Source organism: Macaca mulatta, chromosome 13 (genome assembly GCF_049350105.2).
Source record: "Macaca mulatta isolate MMU2019108-1 chromosome 13, T2T-MMU8v2.0, whole genome shotgun sequence".
In the NCBI taxonomy this organism is placed as follows: Eukaryota; Metazoa; Chordata; class Mammalia; order Primates; family Cercopithecidae; genus Macaca; species Macaca mulatta.
The window spans coordinates 51,802,605-51,824,050 of NC_133418.1; the positions used below are offsets into that span (position 1 = coordinate 51,802,605).

Below are 21,446 nucleotides of genomic sequence, written 5' to 3' on the forward strand. Positions count from 1 at the left end.
CCACAAGGTGCCACACTGCTGCAGAGGGAAAGGAGCGAGCCAGCGAATGGGAAGAGCTCAGGTTCGACGGGAAGACATCCGAATGAGTGATTTGAGAGAAGGCCCCATTCTGGGCTCTGATCATCCCTGAGAGAGGGTGGTGAGGGGGAGATGAGGGAATGAGAGGCTGGGATGCTAGGTGGGTTGTCCATGCAGACCCCAAGATCTGGGGGACAGGAAGACTGTAAGCCGTAGCCACAGCTTTTAACAAATGAGGGGGCATGACCGGGCCACGCAGCCACAGACGGCACACGTGCACAGCCGCACACATGCACAGCCGAACGCCCACAGGCACCCACACAGTCACACTCACGCGCACGCCCACAGCCCTCCCAGACACTCCAAACACCCTCACATGCACTCACCCTCACACACACCCTAGACAGCAGATGGGGCGCTCGGGTAATTGGTTAAACCTGTTCCGATGTCTGGCTCCGCCTTGGCAGCGCCCGTCTGACAGGAAAGCTGGCTGGGCCTGCACCGCTCAGCCTGCTGGCCGCCCCTCCCCTCCTCTCCCCTTGCCTGCAGGGATGCCCTGGAGCGGGGCTATAGCAGAGGCCTGTGGGCCTGGCCGGTTCCCTCTGGACAGAGCCCGGTTCACTTAGCCAGGGCGCCTTGATGCCTCCCGGGAAGCCGTCCCAGCACGTGTGAGGAGGAGTTGGTGCAAACCAAGTGCAGAGATGCTAGGAGCGTGAGCTGTACTGCTGCGAAGGCCGTGGGGACGAGTCCTGGAAAGTTCCACGGACAAGAGGATGTGCAAAGATCAGTCCCTGAAAGTGAGGGTGTGGATGAGGCCACCAGGGTTCAGAACAGGCCCCCTGAGCTCCCTCTACTTCAGCCGCGCACAATTTGGAGCTCCTACAGGTGTTCATGATACCTCAGCCCACGAGTTCTGCAGGCCCCGGGAGGCCAGCCCAGCTGAGGGGAGTGGCTGACCTGGGCCCCCTCGGGGAAGGCCTGGCCACGCAGTGCCTGCACGCGGAGGCCACCAGCAAGCTACTGTCCCTGGGTCCTCACCCTCTGCAGGGCCCCTGCTCCCCAGGTGGGAGGAGCCGTTGGGGGAGGGAAGGGAGCAGCAGTCCTCGTCTTCTTCCCTTCTCGGCTGCATCTGTGTCTCTTCGAGAGAGACTTTGGTTTGTTCCCTGGAGAGGGCCCAAAAACTCCCAAATTAGCAAACCTGGCAAGCCCGCAGCTCAGAAAATAGTTCATCCTGATTCCATGTTTTTCAGGCTCACAGAAGCCTTTATTAATGAAGTCACAACACCAATATTTACCGTCTGCAGGGAGAGGCACAACATGGGGGGTGGATGGGAGTGCGGCAGGGACTCCCCGCCCCGCCCCCCGCAGGCCTGGCCTCGGGAGATTGGCAGGTTTCCTTGGATCCCTTCCAACCCTTTATTCGGATGACAGGGGGTGCTCTGCTGTGATCTTCCTGGACCCCCTCCCCGTACCAAGTGAGGCAGGATCTTGAGAGGAACAGCTCACCCCGTCTCTGTCCCCTACTGGGGCCAAAAGGATGACTCTTCCTCCCGCCTTCCTTCCACACCTGGGCATGTGTGCTCCCAGAAGTGATCCCACCTGCTTGGCAGTGAGGGTCGCCACGTGGGTTAATCTGGATTAGGACTTTCAAGACTCGCAGAATGCATTCCTGACTGATGGAGGGAGAGGGGTGTTGGGATGGGACAAAGCCCTTTGGTTTCTAGCATTGACTGGACACAAGTGAGGTGGGCAGAGGCGGCGGGGGAGACACTGAGAGTGCGAGTGGGATCTGGGTCTGTGCTCCCAGCAGAACGACCTTATGTGCTTGGATCCCTGCATGTGGCCCAGGCAGCAAGGCTGGGCCTCTGACATCTTTCCAGTGAGTTCAACATTGATCAAGCACCCGACATTCCAGGTGGGAAGAACAGCATGAGCGAAGGCACAGCACAGGGAAAACCTGTGGCTCCCTCAGGGACAGGGATGGGGATGCTGAAGCAAAGGGTACCAGGAGCAAGGCAAGAAGATGGGGCAGAGGGGCTCAGAAGGGGGTGACTCTGCCCTGTTTGGGTGCAAGGAAGAGAAATCTAGCTGCAGCATGGAGGGCCTCCTTTGAAATGGGCCTCATCCTTGACATTCACAGAAACCTCCCTAGAGGAGCAGGGCCCAGGCCAGGCCAGTGGCACAAGCTGGGCAGGGGGGCAGCGGGGGGGCTGCACTAGGGAGGTGTGGTTGGGAAGCCAGCCTAGACTCAACCCACTAGATGGGAATGGATGGGGCTGGGGAAGAGGAGAGGAAGCTTGAGGAAGATTCCCAGGTTTCCTGTAGCTTGGGAAACTGTGTACATGGCTAATGCTTTTTGCCGAGGTGGGTGATCCTGGAGAAGCACAGATGGGAGGTGGGTCCTGCTGTGGATGTATTGGCTTTGAGGTGCTGAGGGGCAGGGGGTGGACCAGGCAGCTGGCTTGATGGGTCTGCAGCTCAGCAGAGGTCAGCTAAAGACACAGACCAGGGAGCCAAAGAGAAGTCCTGGAAGTGGATGTGAGCCCCCGAGGCAGAGGGCACAATGAGGAGGCAGGGAGAGCAAGGACTGACCTGGGGGTGGCCAGAGGTGACAAGGCATGGATGACACTGAATGAGCTCAGGCTGGAGGAGGAGTCAGAGCTACCGAAATGAAGGCAGAGCAGGGTGGGAGAATCCAGGAGGGCATGGCCAGCAGATCGGGGAGCAGGTGAACCCAGACAGGAAGTGGTTGAGTTTGGCCACAAGGGAGTGGCCAGCGACTGTAGTTGGTGACTGTCAGCACCAGCAGAATGGTGGCATGGAGGCCAATGAGCAGAGGTTTCATGAGCACATGGGAGGTGAAGAAGAAAGAGGGGTCTAGATGTCATAAGGGAAAGACTTAGGAATGCAGATATGCTTGTCAGGAAACCTTCATCCTGACAAGTGGGACAAACAAAAGGGCAGGTGAACATAAGAGCTCAGCGGGTCCCAGCGCGTTGCTCTTTCTTGGGCTGAGGAGGCCGTGAGTCACTGGGGACTGGATGCAGGCTCAGCCTTAAGTCCTATCTCTGTAGTCTTAACCTGCCCAGGGGTTCCCCCAGGACAGGTGAGCATCCTGGTGGGCCCACGACTTTGGTCTGGAACCGTCAGCCTTTGTGAGTGGTGTTCCCTCCCCCAGACCCCAATCCTCCCTTCCTCTGGTTTCTCCTCAACTGGAGAAGCCACCAGAGTCTCTAGGCAGAGGGAAGCACTGTCTCCCACTGAATTACCTGGGCCTGATTCCCACCCCTCAATATGTTAAGAAAGACCTGGGCCCGTCCTCCCTCAAGATACAGGGTGGCCCTTCCCTATGTCTAGCCTGTTTCTCTTGCTGTAGAGCTGGAGGTAGAGACCAGGGTCTCCCAACAAAAGAGAAGAGTTAATGAATTACCCTTGCCCCCCTCCACCAGTACCCCACCCGGGCTCCCAGGCCCTGAACGCATTTGCTCTACCAGCCCCCACTGGCCCTCAGAGCCGGAATCTACCACCCCAGGCTCTGGGGCTGGAGCTGGATGCCCGTGTCATTAAGAGAGAGACTTTTATTATTCCCATAGGGAAGGGAGACACTGGGGATCACTAAACTACAGTGGTGCCTGGAAAATAAATTAAAACAGAAACGCATCAAAACAAAAGGGAGATTGGAGACACGGAGAGCAGCTGGGAGGCTGCGGTGGCGGGCGGGCCCGCCCAGGCAGGCAGGCTCTCCGAGGAGAAGGCCAAGTGGTCCCAGGCCTCAGCCAGCCCATTGCTTGTCCCTCTGTCAATGGCAGCCCCGGACTTCAAGCCCTGTGGGGCCATGACTCCAGGCCTCCCCGAAGCCTGGCCAGGGAGTGGCCAGAGTCCAGCTTGGGCCCACGCAGGGGCCTGGCCAGCAGCAAGCAGCACTCTGCCCTCGTGGGTTTGTGGTGGCCCACCCTAGTCATTGGAGGTGACATCGATGTCCTCCCCATTGGCCTGCTTCGTGGCGATGCGCCACCGGTTGATGTGATGGGAGCCCTTCTTCTTCTGCTCGGACTCAGGCCCTTCCTCCTCCAGCTTCTGCCGTTTGTACTTTGTCCTCCGGTTCTGGAACCACACCTTCACCTGGGCCAGGGAGGGAGGGGCACGGATGAGAAACTCAGGAGGCCCCCAGAGCAGCCACTGGGGCCTCAACACTCAGGCCGAGCTGAGAGCCTGATGGGAAGACCAAGGCTACATAGGGTTAGGGCCCCCAGGTCGGGGTCCCCTCTGGCCAGCTGCCCCCATGGGTCTAACATTCACAGAAGGGGATGGCGGGGCAGGAAGAGGACACAGTGGGCCAGAGAGGAGGATGTTTTTCCTGTTCCTCTCAAATAAAGGGTCACAGAGCTGCTGCGCATCCCAGCTCCTCTAGCCCCAGCAAAGCCAAGCCAAGGTGGAGGAGCGCAGGCTCTGGAAGCTGGCAGACCTGGGACTCCACGAGTTTCTAGAGGAGAGATCATAATCGCTTCTTCACAGAGTGGATGTGAGTAGTAAATGAGGGAGCCTATGACCCACTGCGTGGGTTCCCATGAGCTCCCACAGGGCCTAAAGTGGACAGTACCCCATGGGCCAGCCCCATGCTCTTTTCCATACACGGAGGCAGAGTGGGCATGGCTTCATAACCAGGAGGTGGCGTTTATACCAAGAGCAGTGCCTGGACAGCCAGACCACCCCGGGGGCACAGAACCCGCTGCTAGAGACTCCAGCCTCACACACTGCGTGGTCTCCTTCTTCAGGGGAGGCTTTCTTAGCAACCTCATGTAGCTCTCTCCCACCCCTCCTCAGAAGTGGAGCTGTAGAGGCTGGAGCTGGGCAGGTGGGGGGCCTTGTCCCTCAGGTGCCAGCTCCTCAGGGTAGTGAGGCCTCATTCTCCTTGGACAGACAAGGACAGGGAGGAGGCGGGTCTGAGGACAGTGTGCTGCCCTTCACGGGCAGCTCCAGACCTTCTGTCCCCACAGCACTGGCTCCTGCAGCCCATCCAGATGCGGGAACAGGTCACACAAGGAACAGTCAGGAGAAGCCCAGGGGACAGAAGCGAGCTCCACTTTGAACCCAGGGAGCCCCCTCTTCTGTGTCTGGCAGTGAGAGCCCTGGCAAGGTACGGGGTGGGGTTGGAACAGAAACTGGACAACCATCCTCCATGTTGGAGGAGGCATGAGGCAGAGGACAGGTCTATGGTTCTAAGCCACGTCCTCCAGGAAGCCTCTTTTCCCTCCTCCTCCAGTGTCTGTTCAGTGTCCAGGACACAGCCCTTAATGTCCTCTCATGCATAATCTTGGAGGCTTGTCCTGGCTCCTGGACTGGCCTTAGTGCTTGTGGGCTGTGGAGAAAGCCTTCATCTGTCAACTCTCCCTGACTCCGTGGTTCTTTACTTGGCTTTGCAGAGTCGGGCCAGACCCACACCGTCTTCAGTGTTGGCAGGAGGATCCTAGGTACTGATTCTCAGCTAAGTCCCTTCCCCCTCGGGGCTTCAGTCCTTCATGCATAGAAGAAATGTTCTGGGGACTCTTGCAGTGCCAGGGCACCTCTTGGATTCTTGCTCCAGAGGGCCCCTGGGGGAGGAGGTGCAGAGGGCAGGCTACAAGGCCCGGATGGTTTCCAGGAAATGACAGCACATTCAAAAGCAAGTAGGTGTGGCCAACTGCAGCTGTGCAGACGGTGCTGCGTGGCAGAGTTGCGGGTGAGGAATGGTGGGTAGCCTCTTAGTTTTGGCAGCAGCAATGATGCTGAGGGGAGATCCTTGAACCCTGGGCAGGGCTGAGGGCAGGCCTCAGAAAGACTGCTAGGTCCAGCCCCTGCTCCCAGAGAACTGGGTAAAGCACAGGCCTTAGCCACAAGGCCAAGCAGTGCATCCAGAGGCAGACCTGGCCTCTGTGCCCTGCAGATGGTTTCATGCCCAGGAGGTGCTGCCCCTACACCCTTCCCAGGCAGTCCTCTCTGTCCCACCTACCCCAGGACCTCCCCTCACAGTCTCTTCTTGCCGGGACTTCCACTGTGCTATCTGCCCTGGTTTGAGAGCACTGATTTTAGAGCACTGACACGGGGATGGGGGTAGCTGGCACTGAGTGCTTGCAGAGCAGCCAGCCAGGGTCTGGAAAGCTGGCCCAGGAAGGGTTGGTGCCCAGCCTCGATGGATGGAGTGAGGGCAAGGGGATTCTCCCCTCATTTCCAAACCCATAGCCTGGACATCTCACCTAGGCCGGCCGTGGAGGATGGCGGAGGCTCTGGGCACAGGCTGCTGGACTCCAAGCCCACCTATCTTTGGGCGCAGGGCCACCTGGACCCTGGGTGGTTCTCAGCACAACCATTTGGCAGCAGCCTCGCCCCTGCCCCCCACCCTGGAGCCTGCTGTGACTGTGCCAGCCAGTGGGTGGGTGAGCTCACCCTGCCTCCTGCGCGTGACTCAGGGCCGGATGCAGGGCCGGGGCGTCATTCCTGAGAAGCCCAAGTGGGCTGGCCGAAGGTGACCATCAGGTGATGCAGGCAGTACCAGGGACCAAGGGCCCTTTTCTGTACCTTTCTCCTTCCACACGCATTTCCAAGTGTCCTTCAGGAAGGAGACTGACGGTCACATTGGCCTGTAGTGGGATGGGCCCAGCATGCTGCCCTTGTCTAGCAACACTGGCTCAAAGAAGGAAAGCTTTGGATGGCGACTTCAGGCACAGGATAGGCCAGAGGCAGCTTCCTAGGGCACCCAAGTGAAAGGTGATTCTGAGTATTTTCTCCATGAAAAATACTGGGGTCAAGTAGGCATCTCTCTAGAAGCAGGGACATAAACCCTCTCCCTGTGCAGCCTGGCCATCTTCCGGAGAACAGCCTTGGGCTGAGTGTCCAGATGCTGTTTACAAAGACTGCAATAACAGGGTGGTGCTTATGACTTCATAGCATTAGTGGAAACGCCAGGATGCACAGGGCTGGCACAGTGTGATCATAACCATAGAAAAACAAAATCTACACATGGGGAAAAAAGACTAGAAGGAAATGTACCCAAAGTGTGGGTGATGTTTCTTTCTTCTTTCTACTTTTCTGAATTTTCCTTAATAGATTATTGATAATGGTAGTTATTTTTTACTGGGTAAAAGAAAAGGAACTGGGCTCTGAGGGTATTAGGAGATGAGAGTGACATTTCATGACCTCTCCAACCTACAGGCAACTCTAGATCCTCCAGACCCCCTTTCCCTAGAGAACACAGGCCCTGGAAAGGAGCTGGATCATACGGTGTGGCTTGGAGGCTGGATCTGTCCTGCACATGCCTCCCCATCCCCAACACAAACACACTACTCACCCCTCTCTAAGCCCCAAGGTACAGTTGGAATGTTGGCTGGAGGACCCCTTGCCCACTCTGACCTCTCTACTGTAGCAAGAGGTCCCTTGTGGTCTCCCAAGTCCTCACTTCACTGAACGTCTCAGTTTCTCAGAGGCCAGATCCTTCCAAAAGTCTCTGTTCTCCTGAGTTACCTAACCTGGAATACTCTCCTTAGCCTTCAAGACACTGACCTGATGTTCCTTGATGGGCCTGCCCCATCACCTGCCTGTAGTTCCTTAGTACCTCTTCCCAGTCTCGGTAACAGTGACCCCCACTGTGCACTAATTTACTTATTTACATCTGTCTCCTCACCACACTATGAGACTGGAGAACCAAAGTGGTATGTTAGTCCCAGTGCCCTGCCCAGAGGACATGTTCCATGTATAGTCATCTGGCTGGACAGGCCTATGCTCTAGGCAAGAGGTACCTGGGCCAGACCTGGAAAACAGGAGAAAATGAATAGAAGAGGGGCAGAATTCCAATCAGCAAAGGGTTTGAGAAGTGCTCAGTGATAGAGAGACGGGATCTTTTTCTTAGTTTTGTGGACACTTTTGCAAGAGGGCCAGTTTTTAATATTCCACATGGTAAATTGGATTGGCCACTTTTAGGGGAAGTTGGAGGAGGGAGACCTGCTGCTGGGCGGAAGAAGGGTTGGCTTGAGTCAGACAGAATGAAGAAGGTGAAACTGCTATGGATGAATGAATCAATTTGCTAGAGGATTGATCAATGTATGCATTAATGAATGAAGACATGCATGCAAGAACAAAGGGAAAAATGAACTAACAAACAAGCAAATATACAGCTCCAGCCAATATTTCAGAACTAATCAGACTTTACTTTGGAATAATCTATTTTGAATGAACGAGGTCTGGATCCCTTCTTTTTCACCACTCCTGCAAATGGAAAGGTCTGTGGCTCCAGGCCCCTGCACACTTTCAGGTGAATAAGTGTCCTGTCGTCAAAGATTTCAAATATCCCAGAATGGACAGGAGCCTGGAGACATCAATCAAGTCGCCCCTCAGCCTACTCTCTTCCCTGGGGACCCATTTCCTATCATTTGATCATGTGGGCTGTTCCCACTCTCGAGGTCAAGCCCAATGCCATGCTAAGTTCAACCTTCACCCCAGTAAGCTGAGGTCACCTCCAGCTCCCCACCAACCATAACCATAATATCCCTAAGCCTCCCTGTCTCCTCCTCTTCCAGCCCAGCCTGGACCCTTCCTCTCTCTCTCTCAGGGAGACATCATAAGATTTACCTCAGGACATGTCCCCAGTCCCAGCTCCTCACAGAACCACTCTAATCTCCTTTATCTCCCCCTCATCCTCCCACACAGGACTCCTAGAACATGAGATGCAGAAGTTCTTGAAGAAAAGCCAAGACTTAGACAAGAGATATGGACACACCGTGAGCTAGGAACAAATGTCTCTTGATTTCTTCCTAAAATTCAGGTCACTTGGATATCCCCCTCTTATCCATCCCTCTAAGGGCAGAACATTCCAGAGCAGGAAAGGACCCTCCAAATCCTCCTTTCCATGCCTCTGAGGGGAAAAAGCCATAGGCAGGTGACCGTAACTCCTGCCTCCCAAGATCTCCCTGCCTTGGACTCCAAGATGGTGGCTGGTCTGGACAGCTCCTGCTCTATCTTCATCTGCCTGCCTCAAACCCTCCCCTTCTTTCCCTCCAACGTAGGATCCTAAGCATTCCCCCAAGCCTTCCAGGTCTGAGGCCTCCCAGAGCCATCTTCTCAAGCATTTCTATCCTGATACCCCTCAGCCCACAGCTGTGACATCAAGGGGACCCTAGTCATTCATCCTGTGCATGCTTCACAAGTGTGCAAGCTTGGCACTTAGGCTTCATCACTCAGTGAGCAATCTTCAGAGCCACAGACCACGTTTCTGTACCCTTTGCCCTCACCGCTCAGCTAAACTCTAACCCAGACAAGGTCAAGAATCACCTGCTGATCTCTTCAGAGCAGAAGGAGTAGCTGGAATACTGACCAGTTGATCAACCTGGAGCAACCAGGTGCTTTCTCTCACTTCCCCTAAAACTAACTTACCCCTACCCCCGACACACACGAACACACACTGAAGCATGCAAGCTGCACTCCATGTCATGTGACTGCCTAATGGCATCCAGTGTGTACCTATGCTATCATCTGACCTTTGGGCATCAATCACATGAAGCCCGCTGGTGCCCCACATGGTGGGCAGGCACATGTTGCACACACCCATTACACACACTCATTAAACTTGAGCCTCTGCAATGACCCAGGCCCAGGTCTGCCCAACCAGCCACCAGGACTGAAGCTTAGACTGGTACCTTCTTGGTCATACTCCAGGGTGGCACCGAAGCAGTGAGGAACAAGTCATTAGAACCTGAAGGGAGAACTAGCCCTTGCCCAGGGCTCTTCCCTCACCTCCTAGATTGAGGCACTGGCCATCCCAGCACGAATACCCCACTCCCATTAAACATACATAGTCACCCAGGTTGCCCACCTCCCAGCACCCGGCTGAAGTTTTGGGAGTGCACGGACCTCTGAGCTCTGGATTAAGAGCTCACACACATACTGATCTGAGTAACCCTCCAAGAAGTTTTATCCACAAACTGGTATATGCGTAATTTAAATCAACAATCAGCTGTGAAAGTACAAGGGAAAGATAGAAGGAGAGGGACAGGGAGGCAGCAGTGACAGCAGAGAGCAAGGGGAATGATTGATAAAGTCAGTGTGTATTTGTATGGGCAAAGAGAAATGTGCTCATTAATTCAATACATGTTTATTGAGCATCTACTCCATCCCGGGCACTGAGCTGGGTCCTGTGAGAAATAGACAGGCTTGGCCTCTGCCTCCCAGAGCTAAGATGCTCAGGCCTGTTACTCATCACGATCACCCAAAGAACCGTTTTTAAACTTTTTCCTGTACCCTATCCTGGACTTCCTAAGAGAATCTCCTGGGTGAGGCCCAGGAATCTGTATTTTAAGATCTCCCTGAGAGATGCATGCTGCTGGTCTACAAATTGATGTTTGGACATGGCAGATAATTAAGTAATAACAACAAAGTTTGATGCAAATCATGATAGGCAGGGGTTGTGTGGTGAGCTCTGAGAATGTGGAGGAGGGAGTGTACAGAAACACAGAGAAGTAGAATGTAGAGGAGCCACAGAAACTCAGGGCTAGAAAAAACCTTGGAATTTGTGTCATTCAATCTCACAATTACAGAAACCGAGGCCCAGACCCAGAGAGAAGACAAAGCCAGAGCTAATAAGATAATAGATAACCATTACCAGACATATGGATATACTGTTTGTCAGTTGCTAAATAGCTCGATGGAGATGAAGTTTGAGATGAATGGTGGACACACGGAAGGTAAGATAGATGACAAAGATAATGAACAAATGGGTAATTAGTTCTTATTGTTAGGAAGAACATATAATTAATAGAAAAATCGGAAATATAAATTAGCCAGTTTTGGGGAGGCAGTTTAATGAGAGCAGACAGAAGTAGATGGCTAGATGTAAAACAGCCACGGGGAGGGACAAATTAGAGAGCTCTGAGAGACAGATACAGATATTAACAGTAGAAATGCATGGCAGGGGGGTTGATGGGGGTGACTGATGCCTGACAAATAGCTCATAGCTGGAAATGACAGGTAAGCTTGCCTGGTAAGTACCAAGAGGTGGATAGAGAAGTAGTTAATTATATAGCCTGGCTCCAAATGATAAGTTATGAGGGCAACAGAAAGGCAATGTTGATGATGGAAACTGCATAAGGCAGGAAAAACACTGGACTAAGAGGACACCCAGGTTTGGATCTTCTTATGCTTCTAATCCAACATACTACCTTAAAGGGAAGGGACTAGGGACGGGGATTAATATTATTTGAGCTCATATGAGGTACTTTAGTCATTAAACAACCTATTTTCTCGATGAGGAAACCAGAGCTCAGAGAGGTTAAGTGACTTGCCCAGGGTTACACAGTTAAGTTAGCAGGGAGGCAGGTATTTAAAATCGTGTTTGCCCACCTGGGAAGCTCTGCCCAATCCATCTCTCCATCTCAGGGTCTTCACCTGGAAGGACAGGCTGCCACGGGAGATTCCTCAGGCTAAAACCTCCCCTCATTCTTTTTGTTGTACCATATGCAAAAAGCAGCTCATTTACAGACGGGAAGAAGATTAACCCTAAGTTTTGATAGTTAATGAAGCTGGATACATTTATGTTATTCTATCTGGTTTTGTTTTAAATATATGTTTGAAATGTCTCATAATAAAAATGAAAGAAACAATCAGTCCATCTACTAACTGGCATTGTTAGGAGCAAATATTGACAGGCATCTAGGTTCAGTTTGAAAGAGAGTTAATTAAAAATGCTCTCACTGAGCTAAAAAATTGAAAGTTTAAAAACAATGACATTATTTCAACAAGTGTTAATCTGTGGGTGGTAGGATTAAAAACCATTTTTGTTTTCTTACACTTCTGCAATTAAAATTTAATAAATATTACTTTTTAAATGAGGTTAATTATAAACACCATTCTTAAACTAACACCTTGTTTCAAACAATAATTTTAAAACACTGCCAGAAGGGAAAAGGGAGTGTTATTTTATTAACTTATATTTTAAAAACATATCTTTCTTTGAAACGTTTTTAAATTAACTCTTGTTTTGTAAGCTTTTCCCCTGCAGTTAGAACAGCCCAGCAAGCATGTCTGAAAACGCACGGGTCCTGCCTCTGACCCATGAGCGATTTGTAGATTGTTAAGTGGGGCATCAGACAGATATGACAATAGATGCCAATAATGCCACCAAAGGAGGAGAGGGTGAGGTCCGCCGAAGAAAGCTGGGGATGAAGTTTGGGTCTAGGCTCCCTCACTAAGCCCCCTTCCTACTCTGGCTGCTAAAGGGAGGCTCCGGCTGCCCCCCATGCCGGGCATCTTCTCACTGCCCGGGACTTGGGAGGGGACGATGGTGTAGTAGGGGCGAGACCACGAGGAAAAGGGGAGCGGAAGGTGAAAAGTCAGCCGGGAGGTAGCTGGGGGACCGTGGAGCTGGCCTCTCGCAACTCTGGGAGCCGGCAGGCACGCAAGGCCCATCCAGAGACTGAAATCCAGCTCCAGGGCAGCAGCTAGGCTGAGGGTCGCTGAGCCCCACTCCAACACGTCGGACCCGGGTGGACCAGGAGCTTATGCAGTGATCCCCAGGCAGCATTTATTTATGGCAAAGTCTACTTACAATGAACCCAAATCCACCTCCCTATAACTTTCATCTAATTCTTTAATTTTTTCCCTTAAATTAATGATCATTTACAAAAACACTACACGGTAATTGTTAATTTCACTCAGTTCAAGCCCAGACGCCGTTGGGGTTTATTCCTTCTCCCATGCGACAGCCTTTCCAGTGATTCAGAGCAGCCCCTGAGTACCCGGGGTCTATTTCCCACCATGCCCAGGCCCCTCAGATGCTCTGCGCACGCACACCGTGGCTTCCACAGCCCTACCAGACGGCCTGGGCCGGATCAGAGGAACCCTCGGGCCCCAAGCAGGGGCTGGCCCCTCCCTGGCTAAGCCCCTCTGTTGGTAGTCTGAGGACACCTGGGCTTTCTCCCCAGACCCTCCCTTGGCTGGTGGGCAGCCAAGGCCCCGGAACAGCAGCAAAGCCAGTGCGGACTGGCTCCCCGCAGGACTATGAGCGCCCCGGCACAGTGGCGGGAAAAGGGCTGCAGTAATGCCAGGGCTGGGGCCAGCTCCAGTGGCCTTGGTGCTGCCTGCGCTGCCCTCTCCCCAGGCGACCCGCTTCCTCCAGAGAACCTGGTCCCTCTGTGAAGAGCTTTGGGAGCCGGGCTCGGGATGCAGTTTGCATTTACTCTGCCTCCTGCTAGGTCCTTAGCGCTTGACAAAAGTCCTGCGGCCTCAGCAGGCTGCACGCAGTCTCCAGGAAGGGGCTCTAAATTAGACAGGCTTGACTGCAGCGCCGCGAGGAAGGGGGGCTTTTTGGAACCCAGTGGTGCTGGGCTGGGGCGGGCTCAGGGCCTCTCCTGCACCCGCGCACCCTCACCTCGCCCTGGGCTCCGGGCGCTGGGCAGGCCGCGACCGGGGGTGATTACCTGCGTCTCGGAAAGGCTGAGACTGCCGGCCAGCTGCTTCCGCTCGGCGCCCACCACGTAGTGGTTCTTCTCGAAGGCGCGCTCCAGCCGCAGCAGCTGCGAGGGCGAGAAGGCCGTACGGATCCGCTTGGGCTTGCGTGCGAAGGGGCCGTGCAGAAGCAGCCCGTCCTGGGGCACGTCGCTGGCTGCGGCCCCGCCGCCGACGGCAACACACGCAGGTACAGACAGAGAGAAGGGGCGCCGTGAGCCGGGGCCCGGCAGAGCCCTGCCTCCCGCCCTGCTCCCACGCGCCCTGCCCTCTCTATTCCTTGACACGCACACACACGCCATTTCTCCCTTTGCCCTTTGGCCGCCCCCTCCCTAAGTCCACTCCCCTCCTCGACACCTCCCCACACTAGAGAGCCACTCCGCGGGGGTACGCGGGGAATAACAGCACTCCAGATCCCTCTGTTAGGCCAAGAGATGGGTCCAGGCCGGACAAGGCGCCGACTAGCCCAAATCCACAATGCCTGGGGCAGCGGAAGAGGCCAAGGGGTGGCGAAGAAAAGTCCCTTGGCTCTCTTTCTCCGTCCTTTCCCAGAGGCGCTGCCCTGGCTGCCAGTCCCAACGATTTGCTTTTAGTTAACTGGTCGCAAAACATCTCCCTCCAAGAGGACCCAGGGTAGAGGCAGGGCCGGGGGTCAGGAAGGTGATAAGGGGAGCAGCGGTGTGCCAGGCACACCCTTGCCAAACACAGATTCAAGAACTAGAAGGTACCCAAGGAGCAATCCCTTCACACCTGCTTGCACTAGTCTTGCGGCTGAATGCTCAGGCTACTAGCTCATTAAAAACTCCTGCCAGCAGGCTCTAGCTCTGTCTTGCAGAGGGTATAAATAGGCCAGTGGCTAGGTCAGTGGTCCAGGCAGCACCTGCAAGTGGAAAGTCAGGCTTCTTCTTCCCCTTTCTCCACCTCTCTCTCCTCCAGGCCTTGGCTGTCCAGAGACCCAGCCTCTAGAGTAAGCCCCCAAACCCCTACCCCAACACACACACTGGAGACTCCAAGTACTGTCTGGTGGGAAAAGCTTCATCCCTGCTTCATCCCTGAATAGTCCCTTGCTAAAGAAACATGTGTATAAATATCTAGATGTCATCTTTCTCTCTAATATATATAGATATAGATATATTGGTTTCTGCATGGGCGTGTGTAAATATATGTTCCAGCCTCCCTACTGTCTTTTTTTCCCATCTACTGTATAGGATTTTTAGAGTGTGACTGTCCCTTAGCAAATGTTGGCCAGCATAGGGACTCAGCTCCCACATGCAGGAGGAAGGGATAACACTGGACTGGATGAAGCTGGGGTAGGGGAGATGGGGTCAGAAACTATCAATGCCAAAACAAGCCTCTACCCACAGCCCCTGTCTCAATGAACCCCCCCCCCCCGCCGCGCCCCGCAACTAGGCCCTCACACAATCTCTGGCTTGGTTGCACATGCTAACAAGACTCAAAACAGGCCCTGACAAAATCACCCATGGATTCTCATGCAAGGGCACATAACAGCCTCCTGACGCACCAACAACACAGAACTCTAGATGGAATATTTTGACAGAATTAGCTCTTGGGACTGACTGATCCAATTAATTTCTTCGAGATGGCTACTGGTTGGACTTGATTTGACCTGTTGTTTTGCTCTAAGACAATCACCTGGATAATTCAGTTAACATCTCCCATTTCTGGAAACATCTATGTAAGTGAAGCAAAAGCACATAATTGAGATGCTGTAGCTAAAACTCTCCAGGTAACTTATTGGTGGAACTTGCCTGACCTTACTTACTCCAAGTCTCTGGGCTGTGGATACCTAAACAGGCCAAGTTTTTGCTGGAGTTTTCTGTGGAAAAGAGTTGCTAGGATTGTGGGGTAGTGCCTGGGAGGGGTCAGTCAATAACCTCCAGTCATCTTATCAATTTCAACTGGTTGGATCTGTGCAGCCACAAAAATGGTGGGACCACATCACAGGGAGATGGGTGAGGGACACCCCATTTGGTTATTCAAGTGGGGGCAGATCTAGGGCCCTCGGATCTGACTGAAGGAAGAGAAGTTTCACTTGGGATAGTGGAATAGACAGATGGTCAGGGAAGGTGGTCTGGCAGAGATGAGTAAAGAGCAGAAAAATATGGAGCCTGCTCCAGGTGGGGAATAAGGAAGATTAAAGTCTCGGGGGTGGGGCCAAGTGAGGTAGGCCAGGGAAAGGTGGGTGGAAAGCAAATGCTTCTTGTTGATGTTAATAACTTGCCTCAAAAAACAACATTGTTATGAACCTGGGTGAAGTCCCAGTAGTGGTTTCCTCTGGACAAATGAACCAGAGAGGGAGAGAGAAAGCCTAGCTCATCCCAGCATTGGCAGGGTTTGGCCTTAGCTGCTGGGCTGGCCCAGGTTGGTCAGAAGTGAGGCTGCAGTGTGGAAAGCCCAGTAAGTGTGTGTGAATAGGATGCAGAGGTGTGAAGGGCAGTGTGGGGCTGAGGAAGCAGGTTTGCAGTCTGCCCCAGTGTCTGTCACTTAGTGACTATTTTGCGATTCTGTGGTATATGTCAGTCACCTGAGTGGTGGAGTGCTCTGTGTTTGTCTTTATAAACCCAGATGAGAGGATGAAGGCAACAAGCTTCTGTCCCAACATATATGCCCCTTTGCCTCAAGTCTGGTTATTTTAGGGGGATGCTAGGTTGCTTTGGGTCTACCTTACTGAGAAAATGGGCCCAGGTCATTGTCATGTCCAGTTGTGGTAGATAGCCTGTCTCCTAAAGGGTATATTTACATGCAAGTGCAAAAACACAGGGGTCCTTCTAACCCCATCACAGAGAAGCAGGAGACTGCAGGATGAGTCAAGATGCTAAGTGATGACAGGTTATTTAATTCCAAAAGAATAAGGACATTTCCCTGTTAGAAAGCGGATATTCAGTACAACACCAAACATCCTGAGAAACAGATCAATTGCTACATGTTTCCGCAAAGACAAGGGTGATGCCTTAGGTGCCCAAGTACCCGTACCCACCCCCCTCCCGACCTGTGGGAAGGAGGCCTGAACCACCCCTACCAAGGGTTCAGTTTCCCTTGCCTGGACTACAAGGGCAGAACAAACTTGGGGCTGGAGTGCGGCCTGTTTGGACGCAGTAATTCCGGGCTGTGAGAACGGGCTGTCGGTTTCGGACTAGGACAGTTAGCAAAGTGGAAAGGGACTGGTATGGCCTTCCCTGGAGCTAGGGAAATGAATACCCCTCTCCCCCCACCCCCGGCCTCCCTACCCCTCCGATTTTTCTACAGTCACTCTTTTAGGGCCCCTTCAAGGCAATGGCTGGGAACTAGCACTAGGAACTCCCAGGAATGAGGCGGCTGGAGGTAGGAGCTGGGGATCCGAAGCACCCGGGTCCGAACTGCAGTCTTCGAGCTGCAGTGTTCGCTGGAGAGGCCGCCGCCGGCCGGGGGCTCGGGGCCGGACGGCTGGGCGGAGGGCCCTAGGGCTAGGAGAAGGAGAGGCAGGACAGGCGGCGGAGATAACCTCATTCCCCGTCCTCCTGCCAGAACAAAGGCGACCTTAGAAGCTCCGGCCCATTGTCGTTGCGGGTCCCGGGGCGCTGGGTCTCTACACCCCCCTCCCGGCGTTGCTCCTAGACCCAGAAAGTTCCTGATCTCGGGGAAACAGTACCGAAATGCGGCCCACTCCTGGTCTTCGCCGGCTCCTCCCCTTCGGGCCTCGCGAGCGGCCCCGACCTTCGGGGTCCAGGACGATTCCGCATTCGCTTTTCCCCTTCCACCACCTCGGTTAGCGGAGACGCCGCTTCCCTGCGCGCCGGGACCGCGCCGCCCGACCGCTGCGCACAGAGCGCAGACATGTTCCTTTTCGTTCGTGTGGGGTTTCGTTTGTTGCATTAAAACGGGGCTGAAATGAGCATCGCTGAGACCCGGTTCTCTAGAAAACGCGGCGCCGGAGGGCCCGAGACGGCTCGGCTCCCAGCCCCGCGGCCTGGCCGGGACTGGAGGGCGTGGAGCCGCCGGGGAGCGCGTCCGTCTGCAGCGGCGACGATGGACCGCGAAGCCACAGCGCTTCAGGGTTCGAAAAGTGCTTCAGTACCCAACGGATTTCCGGGTCTGAAAATGCAGCCACACTTGGCTCCATCTCCGCGTCCAGACTCGGTTCTTGAGAGAAAAATTCAACTGTTTGTGCAACTCGATAACGTACCCGCTGGGGCTGATGGCTCAGGAAGCGGCGGCAATTTCCAAGAGGGTTTTGCGAAGGATTTATCCGCCTCGCCTCGCCTGGCTGGAGACGCTCAGAGCTGGAGCTGGATTTTTCTCGAGGCGCCCCCGGCCCTCGGCGCCCGGAGGCGGGAACCGCGGTGCGGAGGGCGTCAGGGGCTGGATTCGAAGCCGAGGGTGCGGCCCAGGATGCCGCCTCCGGACAAGCTGAACCCCTGGAGGCCACAGCACTTAGGAGCGGCCCCGCCCTCTCCTCCGAACCCCTAACCCTCCACCAGCCTCCAACCCGCCAGCCCCTCGGCCGCGGCGGCCCGCCCGCGGGCTCACACACCGCCCCAACTACAACTCGGCCCTTGGGCGCCAGGTTTTGAGACCCAGGCTTCGGATCGAGCCCACGGAGGACCAGGGTAGATTGCTCAATTTTGAAGACATTCTCATGTTATCGGTAAACATTTATTTTTAAGTGGCAGAAACTCTTGCCCAAGGCAGATGACATTGTAGGCATTTTTGTTTTTTTCGGATTTGGATTTGGGCAAGTCTTTGAAATCTTCAAAGAGGAGACAAGGCTGCCCACAACCACTCTTATTCTAGTAATTACATTCTCTGGTTTTGTGGGATCTGCCAAGTCAGGATCTATTGGCCAGGTGGGACTGAAAAAATTGCCTGACAAATCGGGACCCGGGAAAGCGGTTTTCTGTGAAAGTCAATGTCAACAGATAATTTTCATTTTATTATCTAAATAACTGTGCCAAACATCTAATTGACTATAGACATAGACTATTGACCGTCACATTAGCTCCCGGAGCGGAAGCTCCAGCCATGTCCCTTTCATTTGTTTCTCTAAAAGCCCGGTTACCTAGCTCTGAGCCATAGACCCTTCTCACAAGGCTGCGGTCTGGTCTACACTAACAAAATAAAACTGGAAACTAAAGTGATGACTGTACAAATCAAGGCCACTCTTTAAAATAAAATTTAGAAAAAGAAAAGAAAAGAAAAGAAAAACAAACTCCAACAAATTTCAAGGAAGAAAACGAACTCCAACAAATGCAACTCTCTTTTATTGGGGAAAGACAAATAATTGAAACGTGTCTCTCTGTGTGTGTGTGTGTGTGTGTGTGTGTAAGGCCACTGGAAGATCTTTATTAGCAAGCCGATTGCTGGGTGCAAACTCCGGGGTTCGGACGGGCTACGACCTTAAAAGCCCTCTGCCTCCGCCCCCTGCCCGGGAAAACCGTCCTCGGTACTCCAGCAGCCGGGTAGGCTCCCTCCCAAAGGCGACGAGCAACGGCGCAAGCCAGTTTGCTTACTGCAAACCTTCCCCACCTTGGGTAAGAGAGGCACGTGTGACTTGGAGAAGTCGGGCCAAGGTTGCCGAGAAATATCCCAAGACAGCCGGGCCCTCCACGCTGAACATTAACTCTCCGACTCGCCCTCCCCGCTGCCCTTGCTTCCCACAGAACTAGAGCACGCGGATGGACTTTCCCCGGCCCTGACGCGCCAGCGAAGGCTGAAGTCTGGGAGGTGGTGGTGGACGTGCGAGCGATGCGTGGTGCCAGGTCAAGCCGGGTGGAGGGAGAGCGGGAGCAGTTGTACTCTGGGCTAAAACTAGCTCAGCTGGGAGAGACAATTGGGCAGGCCGTGGCGAGGGCCAGCAGAGGCTCCGACAACGCGCCTGGGCTTGCGTCCGAACTGATACCTTTTCTAGAAAAGCCTGGAGGTCTCCACCTGCTTTCCTGGGAGGGAGACCAACGCGGCAGAGGCGCGGGTAGAGCCCGCACGGCTGTTCCCTGCTTGGGAATCTACCTCCGCGGACCTGCAGCCTTCCCAGCAGTAACTTCTGAACGGCCCCGCGCGCCCCCGAGCCTCCCCCGCATCGCCGCAGCGCGGGCGCCGGCCGGCCGCCTCGGCGGGCACAGCGTGGGCACTCACCCTGGAAGCGGTGGCCGAAGAAGCGGTTCCGCAGGACCCAGGGGTAGAAATGGAGAGGGTCCCGGTGCTGGGCGCCGAAGAAGGAGTGCGGGGGCTGCAGCGGGGAGGCGCCCAGCTGGTGCGCCGGATGCACGGTCAGCGCGGGGTGGTTCATGGCCTCGGGGAACACGAGCTCTGGCCCACCGTAGAGCGAGCGGCCCGCGCCCGCGGCGGCCGCGGCAGGGAAGCCACTCACGAAGGCCGCCTCGGCCGCGCTGGGGTGAGGGTAGTTGAGCGCCGTGGGCCGGAGCGGTTCCTCAGAGGCGGCCGCCGCCAGGAGATGGGAGCCCGCGCCCCCGCCGCCAGTGCCCCCGCCGGTGCCGCCGTCCTTGGCCACCAAGGACTCTATGGTAAAGCCGCGCTTGGCCGCGGGCTGGAACATGGTCGCAGCCGCGGGAGCTGTGCGAGGCAGCCGGGCTCTGGGGAGCGCTCCGCGTCCTGGCGCCGCCGCCGTGCGGGGTGTGCACCCAGCCAGGCACATGCACACCCGCCCGCACCCCTCACCTCCCACGCCCGCCCGCTTGCGCTCGGCCCCCGCGGGCGAGCCAGGCGCGGAGCGGCGAGGGGTGTGTGAGCGAGCGAGCGCGGGGTCCGGCCACAGCGTACAGCCAGGCGCGGCGGCAGCTGCGGCGGAGCGGGCAGCTCCAGGCGCCCGCACAGGCGCGGGCTCCGTGCGAGGCTGCGAGCTGCCGGTAAGGCCCGAGGGCTGAGCCCGGCTCCCTCCTTTCGGAGTCCCGCTGGGACCGACCCCAGCCCCCGGTGTCCCCGCACTGCCCTGCCCGGCCCCAGCAGCCCAGCGCTGCGAGGCGCGAGTTAGCGGGCACCTGCCCCGCGCTCGCCCATTGGCCGCCGCTCACCTGCCCCAAGGTGGGGGGCGGGGCGGGGCGGGGCGAGGGACTGCGGGTGGGGAGGGAGCCCGCAGTCGGAGGCAAAAGCCGGACTGGAGCCTTCGCGGGGAGATTCAGGCCTCCTCCTCCCCTCGCCACTGGCTTCTCCTCGCGACTCCGCCCTTTAGCTGAGTCTGGTGGCCGCTGCCGCCGTCTCAACCCACGCGGGAACCGAAGAAGGCGTCCGAAGGGCCTGGGGGTAAACTCCAATCCCCGCCTCCCCGGTGTGTAGCTCAGCCTAACTCTCCCATTCGTCCTGGGATATCGTTCCAGTTCTCAAAGAACTTGGATCCGAGAGGAGGGTGGATGTTTGGGGTCCAACATATTGGTTTTCCCGAAAACCAGCTTTTTGCTCTCCTGCTCTCCGGGACTCTCCCACTCACCCACTATCGGCCTCCTGGGCCGCGGTCTGAAGCTGCGGCCTTGTTCCTGAGGTTTCGCGTTTTCTGGATGTCACGGGGGACAGCTCTGGAAAGGGGACGCTCACTGCCTTCACAAGGGGCCAGACGGGGCATTGCGCGGGAGAAGCCGCCGAAGCGGTCCCACTGCAACCCTCCAGCTGTTCGCGGGGCTGGAAGCAGCTCCTGTGCCCAGCCACCGCGCCGCGACCGGCTCGGACCAGGACGGCGGGCCTCGGCACTGGGCGATCCACCTCCTCGCCTTCTCTGAGGCTCGGGGGGCTCAAGTGTCGGCGGGCCGGACCAGACCAGGGCCTCGGAGACACTGTGGCTTAAATTGAAGCTGTCCAAGTAGCCGCAGCCCATCCCAAGAGAACACGCCGGCCGTCAGGACACGCAGAGGCAGCCTGACCTCCCTCGACCTTCACCTTCCACCTGCAACCGCGGAACCGCGGACGACTCTGCTCCGGCCAGTTTTTCTGTGTTGCGGACGAATTCCCTGGGGGCA

At 55.5% G+C, this 21,446-nt stretch overlaps 1 protein-coding gene across 2 annotated transcripts; it reads right to left on the reverse strand.

The window, feature by feature from the left end:
- Positions 1-1,260: 1,260 nt before the first annotated feature.
- On the reverse strand, positions 1,261-20,516 carry EMX1 (empty spiracles homeobox 1). 2 transcript variants are annotated; one of them, XM_077958434.1, is made up of 3 exons: positions 19,611-20,468; positions 13,458-13,638; positions 1,261-4,140 (listed from the first exon to the last, which is right to left on the reverse strand). In XM_077958434.1, the coding sequence occupies exons 1-3, from the start codon at positions 20,132-20,134 to the stop codon at positions 3,973-3,975; spliced, it is 873 nt and encodes a 290-aa protein (XP_077814560.1). In that variant the 5' UTR covers positions 20,135-20,468; the 3' UTR covers positions 1,261-3,972.
- Between the last annotated feature and the right edge of the window lie 930 nt (positions 20,517-21,446).